Source organism: Octopus bimaculoides, chromosome 12 (assembly GCF_001194135.2).
Source record: "Octopus bimaculoides isolate UCB-OBI-ISO-001 chromosome 12, ASM119413v2, whole genome shotgun sequence".
Taxonomy (NCBI): domain Eukaryota; kingdom Metazoa; phylum Mollusca; class Cephalopoda; order Octopoda; family Octopodidae; genus Octopus; species Octopus bimaculoides.
In genome coordinates this window covers 45,030,917-45,040,354 of record NC_068992.1, presented here as the reverse complement: position 1 = coordinate 45,040,354, position 9,438 = coordinate 45,030,917, and the positions used below count along the sequence as shown (strand labels likewise).

Here is a 9,438-nt window from a genome sequence, read left to right as displayed (position 1 = left end):
ATATATATATATATATATATATATATATACATGCATACCAAATACACGTAGTTGTTTGTATATCTGGATATTCGGAGAAAGGTCTACCAATTGTAGTTCAGGGGTGGGTTTTATGATCAGCATCAGGTCAGTCGATCTTATAGATATGAAAGCTATTGTTACCACTGTAGAATGTAACATCATAATTATAAAGAAAATAATAAATGTATATAGCATTTACCAGGACCATCTATTATTTCTATCCCTTCATTTCCTTATGCTTGGATGATAAGCATAGATGAATACGGAGAGGAATTAAGTATTTAGTTGGTTATGTTTATATGTCATTTAGAGACATTAAGTTCAGCGGACAGTGAGTGTAGTGAAGTGTCAGAAGTAGCTGACCTTGCATCAAATTGAAAGTATATTTTGTTTCGCCTCATTAACTTATGAATCCATGTAATACACAAATGTAATTCAATTGTCATCCCACAGTAGTCGATAAAATAAGTAGCTGCTATTTACTGATATTAATTTGATCAATTACATCTCTATCTCTCTATTTTCAGTTTATGGTATTGAGTCAACGCGATAAATGATTATCATTAGTAAGTCGAATGGCAGAAACGATAGTGCGTCCGTCAAACCGAATTGTAATATATAATTACGCTCATCTGGCTTCAAAATTATCATCTTACAAGGTCGGCTAAGCACTTTTCTGGTTCTTATGCACTATGGTGGGATGCATTGGTTACCCACATTCTTCTCAAATTTGCAGCTAATTTAGTAATTATTAATAAACGAATGTTTAGTAGAATGTTCCTTAGAATTCGGGCATAATTCATCCTATCATCTCTTATTTGTGCTGACCTCTCGGAAATTCAAAAGTCATGGTGCAGATACCCTCGCAGGAGGTGTGCACGTCATGAATACTCCGTATATATTCTATTCACTAACATTCCAGATTATTCGGGTAAGAATATTTATTATGGATACGTACAAACCATAAATTTAATTGGAGTAATTTGCATATTATAACACACAATATCAGTATATATGAATGCAATTAAGTGCTGCGCATAGAAGTACCTTTGTAAGTAGTGTAAAACCAGCGAAGGGGTTTTTTGCATACTCTTCATACTCTAATAAACCTATCTATTTGATACATCTTACGACTTTCTTAACATATTTTCTGAAACACTAACCATTGTATATTGCATGTTTCTATACGCCATCATCTTTGCAACCGTAACGTTTATATAAATTTGCATCAGAACATCATCGGCGTCCTCAGTTCACATTTATCTAACCATACACGCGTACATTAATCTCTGTCTATTAATATATCCCTCTACATTAATTATTTAGTAAAACCTGAGGTAATGAGCTGACATCTGGCTGAAATCGACATTTCTTTGATCTCTCTAGCGAACCTATTAACAAATATCTGTAAAATATGCTGCATTTCCAAAAATGTTCCTACATTAATTAATCGAATATATTATAGCTAGTTAAAGGGCAGAAATAAATCAGATGGCTTCCTCTGAATACTGCAGACTAGAAGAGCTTTCCTGTGATTTTATTTCCCTTGTACCGTTTGCTTTTTTGGGTGAGCCTTTAACTACTGATGGAGTCATAGGGGAGTCGTTATGATACACTAAACACCAATGTCCTGTATCTAGCGTGGTTGTGTGCCAGTATCGTCTGTATCTCCAGTTAATGAATTACATGAGTACAAGAAGATATAAAGTGTCACTTAGGAAGAGCAATAGGTAGATATTTCCTAATTATTATCGCTTCCCATCTGGAAATTGAACAGAATACTGAAGACAGATTATAGAAAATTACAGATGATTCAATCATCAAATTGGCTGACTTAAATGTTAGTCTAGAAAGTAAACTGATTTTAGTATACATAAGTAAACTGATACAAATTCCATTTCCGATTTCTATTTTATTGAGAATTATGCCATGTTGCTCGACCGACTCTTTAAATTGATCACAGCAATTAAACGAGATAAACTTCTTAATGGGCAAAAGCTTAGGCCCCAGTTCAATCCTTAGCATTAATATTTCATTTCATTCATCTTGTTAATGTGACTGAGATATTTCACTGACGATTTACCATTATTTATTAAAGCAGATCAATATCCTACGCACTGAAGTCGATAGGGTTTCTCACACAATTGGTACTACATATCGTAATAAGAGATGAGGTAAATATTTATTATTACTTAAGCTAAATAAATAAAAAATAAATAATTATACGTTTTCCAAAAGCAGTACCCACACGTCACTACAATAACTATGAAACTACAATAATCGCGTCACCACAAATCTCATCACTACAATAACCATGTGACTATAATAACCACTTCACTAAAGCACTCAACTCAGTACAACCAGCTCATTATCACAACCATGTCACAGCAGTAACTACGTTACTACAACCACAATACTACTTTAATTACAATAACCATTTCACCACATCAGTCCATAGCAATAACCACATCAGTGCAAATAAGCATTCCACTACATTAACCACAGCATTACAATAATAATATCTCTGCAACAACTATATTAATGCAACAAAGAAACTCACTTCAATGATTAGGCTGAATTCAACAACCAGACTAGCTTCACTATATGTCGTCTAACTTTGATAGAAAGCTTAGAATGAAATGAAAATAATAACTCACAGTTTAGTAAAACAATGACGAAGACAGATATAACAAGTTTCATGGTGCAGCTTCTACAATTGGTTCCTAGTTGCAACTGCAAACTACTCTAAAAATCTTGCATTTATAAAGAATATTTGTGTTGCATTCCATAGTTTCCCGTGTGATACAGAAAAGCTGTTAGTCTGTTATTATTTGTTAAGATAATGACCAATGTTGAGTATTTTTCATCTTTAAATATTGGAAAGTACCAAATGGTAGATGTTAACTTAATATCTGTTTGCATAATTTTAAATGATTTTTAAGAGGTTGCTCTAAAAGAATTGCTTGAGAAGAAATAACGGGTATATTCATAATAAATGCCTTGTAATACGCTTATAGCTTAAATGTCAACTACGATAGCACAAAGGTGTTAGCCAGCACCCCTGAAACATTTCCAACTATCATTTGTTTTTACTTTTAACACTTTTTTAGAAGCTCTCGTTACAACCAAGTGCCTTCCATTTTTAATTCTCATAAGCCTAATACCAGTCGAGAGTATTGTTGTTCCAAGTATTAGTTTGACGTGAATGATCACCACTATAAGCGAAAACTATTAGGGTAAGTGGTTTACGTTAGGTTTTGTTTATTTACTTACTGTATTCGAAGCCTATCATTATTATCATTGTTGTTATTTGTGTTCCTTTTATGATTGCTTTGCATACCCTTCACGTCATAGGTATCTCCATGAGTTCAGATTGATAATACCATTGAATGAATATTCGACTATTAAAACTCGTTCAATAGCAAGATGAAGAATTACTAAAACGACATAAATGAAACCATATTGTATTCCCTTTTCAAATGTCATAAAGAACATATTTAACACACTCAGTGACTAAGAATCCCGAGTACCGTCCTCTATAGTGAGATGCACACATACACGCGCGTGCGCGCACACACACACACACACACACACACACACACACATGACACACGCAAATACGCACACGTAGACATTGATAAAACTACATCCGGCAGTTAGGTTCCATCTCCAAACTCAGAGGATTCTTCGGGCTTGTTCAGTTCCCTACTGACTACAAATCTCAAATAAGGCGCATATTTGGATACCTGAGACGTTAAGACATCTGCATACCAAGGACGATATCACCACTACATATCTGGGGCAGTAGCACTGATACAGACACAATGTTCTTAAAACGTATTCAAAAGAGAATAATCAACGAAGTGGTAAGAGTTCACTCACCAACGAAGTTTTATAGAGGATCATAGATACATAGAATATTCCCTTTGACTTTTCTAAATATATTAACAGTTTCTCTTCCTCACAGTCACATTGTTTCTGAGTACCGCCATATACAACCATTTGGTGTGCAGGTTTTTTCGTCTCTCACCACTCTCACATTCAAGTATACTTCTTTTCGTCGACAAATATATTATCGAATTGTTTCCGTTATGACACTGCCATATCATTTCTGCAGACAACCACCCATGGATGTTGAAATTAAACACTAATCGCAAAAGAAACAAAAACAAAACCAAAAAAATATTGACTCTGGAAAGGTTAAAGGCAGTGCGCACCCTCCCTCACGAAACCATAAAATATAAAATATTGATGAAATCTGTGAGAGATATACTGATTGACTGATAGATTGATTATTGATTTCTATATCAAAAGAAGCGTGTGAAAGAGAGTATGACTTAATAAATTGAGAATATACATGAGCGTATCATACACACATGCATCCACACATCCTTACAAATACATATGTAGACACACACACACATGTATGTGCATATATATATATATATATATATATATATATATATATATATATGAGTACATGTATGTTTATATATATACATATATATGTATATATACGTATATGTACAAGAGTGAGTGTATATATACGTATATGTACAAGTGTGAGTGTATGTATGTATATAAATATACATATAGTGGGTGGTGGTGGTAGTAGGGCAGTCGATCATCTATCCAAACCAAGGAAGTTTATAATTCCAATGGGTTTTTTTTAATTGCTGATACTATAGCAACCTCCTAGAGAAGCGTCAGTGTTTTTCGGAGACGAAGGTACAAAGGCATAACATGTTTTTAATTATTTTCATAATAAAAAAGTAACGTTGAGCCTGATGATCGACCGTCCACCACACTAAGTAGAGAAAGAGTAAAAGAGAGTGAGAAGTACAGAATCAACCTCAGTATTTCATAGGTATTTTATTTATCACCCAGGAAAAATGCACACAAAGATGACCAAGGTTTCGTTCGAATTCACGAAGAAGAGTCTCAGGACATGTAGTGCAACATATTTTCCGACGCCTCATTGATTCTGCTTTTTGGCATTATAGATATATATATGAACACACATGTATATTAATCGAAGCGTGCACGTGTATAAAGATATGTATTTGTACAAATAAACACACACACAAACACACAAATATATGGATATGATAAGAAATCAAACAGAAGGAAGATTCATTTCCATCATGAGACCTATAAAACTCTAGATGTTATGAAATCTACTCGTCATAAAGTTATGATTGATGTTACAAGATACTGCTGATATCAAAGGGTAAACTAATTGACTTCGATCAGTTCCATTATTTTTACAACCGTCATAATCACATAAACATTATCATCATCATCATCATCATCATCATCATCATCATCATCATCATCATCATCATCATCACTACTACCACCTTCATCACCACGATTCTGTTCACCCACCACTTCCTATACTTTCTCATCATCATCATCATCGTCGTCGTTATCATCATCATCATCATAATCGTCATTATGCTCACCATCACCAACAATACAATCAACAGCATCTACATTTGTGATCATCAAACTGCAAATGTAAGAGTCCGATACCCTCAAATCATGTTTTTTGACACATATTCGTGAGTTGAATATTATATATACTTACACGTCTGTAAGTATTCATATGTGTATGTATAAGCGTATTGTACACTTACGCCAGTCTAGTGCCACCAACTCTGCAGTGAAGTAAAACTTTGACAAATATGATTAAAAAGGCAGGTGTACGCTGTGAAGTCTCCGGGGTAAGAACAGTAGAATGTAAACATTTTATGTAAAGTAAAAACAATGTCAAGATCATTTATAATAAAAATATTATTATAATCGTTTTATGAATCACATTCTCTCGCACTAGATTCGCGCACGAGTAGACGGACTTGTAAGATTTCTTTACAAAAAGCAAGTCTATAATTGTTTGCTTAGAAGAAACTTGTTATAGTAGTAGAATATTTGTTATAGTAGCAGTGTGTGTAGCATGGGAAAATTTGGAATCGAAGACGCGGGAGAGAAAAAAATGAAAGATCTCATTTCTATTTAAATATAACTCTAGAACAAATTTATAGATAATTACAGTCAAGTGTTTATGTGTTAGGATGAGATGGTGCTGGTGTATTCTTCGTCTTTATTGTGTAAGATTTTGATTTCTTTAGTTTTGGAACAGAAGTAATCTGCCAGGGAGAAAACTGAAGTAGCTACCAGCAAACTTTCACTATTATACTGGTCACACAAATACGACACTTTTTAGCCATCTCATCGCGAACTTATAATCAGAATAATATCAATGCAATACAGCATGACTCACAGAGCAAAAGATGAAAAGATTAGCCGACAACACAAGAGTATTCTAAAATACAAGATGATTAACGATATGAGTCATACCTATCTCAGAGTCATACGCTATCAACATACATTAATCGCAAAAATAAACACATGAGTCATTAGGTAAAATCCCTCGGTTAAATGTGCGTGTGTGTGTGTGACTGTGTGTGTGCGCGCTTGCTTGCATGTATGTAGGTATGTATGTGTGTATCAATGCTGACAGAGACACATATATGGACACAGTTACAGAGAAGTTTCCCCAAAATGAGAACAACTTGCAGTCAAGAAATGACATTCTCTGTATTTGCATAAATCGCAAACTTTGCTCTGTAATGTTCGAAATGTAAGTTTACTTGAGAAAGTTTCTATGAAAAGATTTCTGAGAGTCTTTAATTCCAATTTCATCTTTCTTTTCAATTTTCCTTCACTATTCTCATGATGCTCACTTTTCATTGTTTTGTGAACGAAAAGTAAACGTGTAACGCATTCTACGAATCAATGATATTTTCTGTCACTTATGTCATTTTGTCGCCTTCGCTTTTTCTTCTCACAAGGCATTTTATCACATTTTCTTTATTTCTATTTTTAATACAGCTTTTGAGCGCGAATGACGTAAATTCAATAAGATATCTTCAGTTAATATAATTGAATTGTTTAATTTATTTATTTTATAAACACGTAATCAATTACACAAGCTCAAATATTTATTTATTTAATCTTTCCCAAGGAAATCATTCAAATGCTTCCTTCGTTATTTTATTTTCGGAATACTCCTTTAAATGGTTTCCAGTTTCATTTCAACAGAACCCGTTTGGCTCTCGTGGATGTGAAATTCAAACTTATCAAATCTGAGCATTTTAATATATTTTGACAGTCTACATTTGGTATTGAGTAATGTATTATTTCTTGTCTATACTGAAGCTTTGTATTCAAGTCCCTGTCTGTCTGTCTGCCTCTCTCTCTCTCTCTCTCTCTCTCTCTCTCTCTCTCTCTCTCTCACACACACACACACATAAATATATATATATATATATATATATATATATATATATATATATATGTATGTATGTGTAGGCTATGGACGGTAGTGGTGTCAATTAGACCCAGAGGTTTCAGGTAATGCAGAGTAATTGCTATAGATAGGCAATAGTTTTAAGCTCCAGGTTCGGTGGTTATGCGAATAAGGAGTCCAACGTAGGTCATATATCAGTGTGTGCCTATAAGGATTTACTTTTTGTAATGAGATAAAAAAAACCCAAGGATGTGTATATTTTAGAACATTTATAAATAGAATGTCTTACAGCTGTTTCCAAGATATTTATTATATCCCTTCATCGGAGACGGTGCGAGAGGATGGTTAATCAATATTTAATTAGTTAATTTAGATAATATATATATATACTTTATAATGCATTTTATAGGACTAGTGATCCAAGGAAATATATAGGACCTGGCTATACCCGAAATAACATGTCTCTAATTTAAAAGACTTTGTAGAAAATCTACATAACTTGTTTTGCTTTGCTCTTAGAATATATATATATATATATATATATATATGTATTACATTTCTTTTGAAAGCAAAGCAAAACCTAAATACATTGTTGTCCAGATATTACTTTATAGCAAAGCTAGAAATCCTTAATTGGTGGTTTTCTGTGTGAAATATTGGTTTCAAATTTTGACATAAGTCCAGCAATTTCGTAGGTGGAACCTAATCGCTTACATTGAATCAGCACTCAACTGGTGCTTATTGTATCAACCCTGAAAGTATGAAATACAAAGTCAACCTCGGCAGATTATGAACTTAGTATGTAAAGACGGGCGAAATACCTCTTTGCATTTTGCCCGGCGTTTTAACGAGTTTGCCAGTTCGCCATACTTTCTGCGTGAAATATTGCTGAGTAATTAATAAATCAGAATATGATGTAAGTGATATGATCGACATAAATATTTTAATTAATCACAGTGAAATCCTCAGTGATTAGATCAATCTCAGGCTCTAACTTTGGCTAAAATGCAGTGGATGATATCAAGAAATGTTCATGAATTCAAACTTATTACTTCAGTAGTACATATTGAGAAGTGAATTTAATGCTTTTCATAAGAAAGGTTACATCACCAAGTATATATCCGTTTTATTAGAACTCACAATCTAAACTTGATTACTAGATCATAGAAGCACTAGAGAAGTCTATACGTTTGCTGTTTTATGTTCAGAGAGTGGCGTTATAAATTGAAAGACAAACTGGGAAGAAGACCTAGTATCGCCTGTAAATATATAATTAACAAGCATATTGCAAGCATTGACAATAAAAAAGACGACTAATACACTTCATGAAATAATACTTTTATTAATATCTCATGCCATAGCGTTGGTTCATATTAATATGATATCTGTTTTGTAATATCTTGAAGAATTAATAACGTGTTGACGATATAAGTTCTCTCTATATTTCGCGCATTTCCTGAATCCATTTCCGGAAATATGCTACATTCTCATACACAGCCATTCCACTTTGGCATTTAGCTGCACCATACGACGTTGTACCAACTACAGTTAATTTTCCATCAGATGATCGACGACACATCAAAGGGCCACCAGAATCTCCCTGTAGGATTAATATATTATTGATTAAAAATAAAAAAGTGCGTTCTTTTCGGTAAAAATATGAATACAGGATAATTAATAGTAACGATTTAAAAAAATTAATAACAGCAAATATTGAAAATTGTTTTCAAAACTATGTCACCTGAAAACATTCCGCAAAGAAAAGAAGACACCCAAATTATAGGAATTTTAACTATTTGATAAATAGTTCAATGATTTCAGTTATATAGCCTCATTTAAGTGTTAGAGCAAACTCTCTTTATGTCACCAATTGAGTTTAAAAAGTATTAATGTTACACTAATCACTTAAAAAAAACACGTGTTGTAAAGCTCAAAGGTAAGTTTTCAGTGTATTACTTGATTTCACCGATCAACTTTTGACTTGAAATTTGCATGAGATTAATAATGTAAATCATCGTATATCAACATCACTCCATGGACTATAACACTATAATTATATGGAATATAACAATATACAGTATATATATATATATATATATATATAT

General features: G+C 33.1%; 2 protein-coding genes across 2 annotated transcripts in view; both read right to left on the bottom strand.

The window, feature by feature from the left end:
- The window catches only part of LOC106870938 (chymotrypsin-1), a 9,265-nt gene extending 6,506 nt beyond the window's left edge, over window positions 1–2,759 (bottom strand). Inside the window, exon 1 of the mRNA XM_014917182.2 lies at window positions 2,679–2,759. Coding sequence (XP_014772668.1) covers window positions 2,679–2,721 — 43 coding nt within the window. The 5' untranslated portion in view covers window positions 2,722–2,759. The remainder of the gene's footprint in view (window positions 1–2,678) is intronic.
- Window positions 2,760–8,655: 5,896 nt separating this feature from the next.
- The window catches only part of LOC106870942 (chymotrypsinogen A), an 11,618-nt gene continuing 10,835 nt past the window's right edge, over window positions 8,656–9,438 (bottom strand). Inside the window, exon 6 of the mRNA XM_014917185.2 lies at window positions 8,656–8,933. Within this exon, the coding sequence (XP_014772671.1) occupies window positions 8,772–8,933 (162 nt within the window). The 3' untranslated portion in view covers window positions 8,656–8,771. The remainder of the gene's footprint in view (window positions 8,934–9,438) is intronic.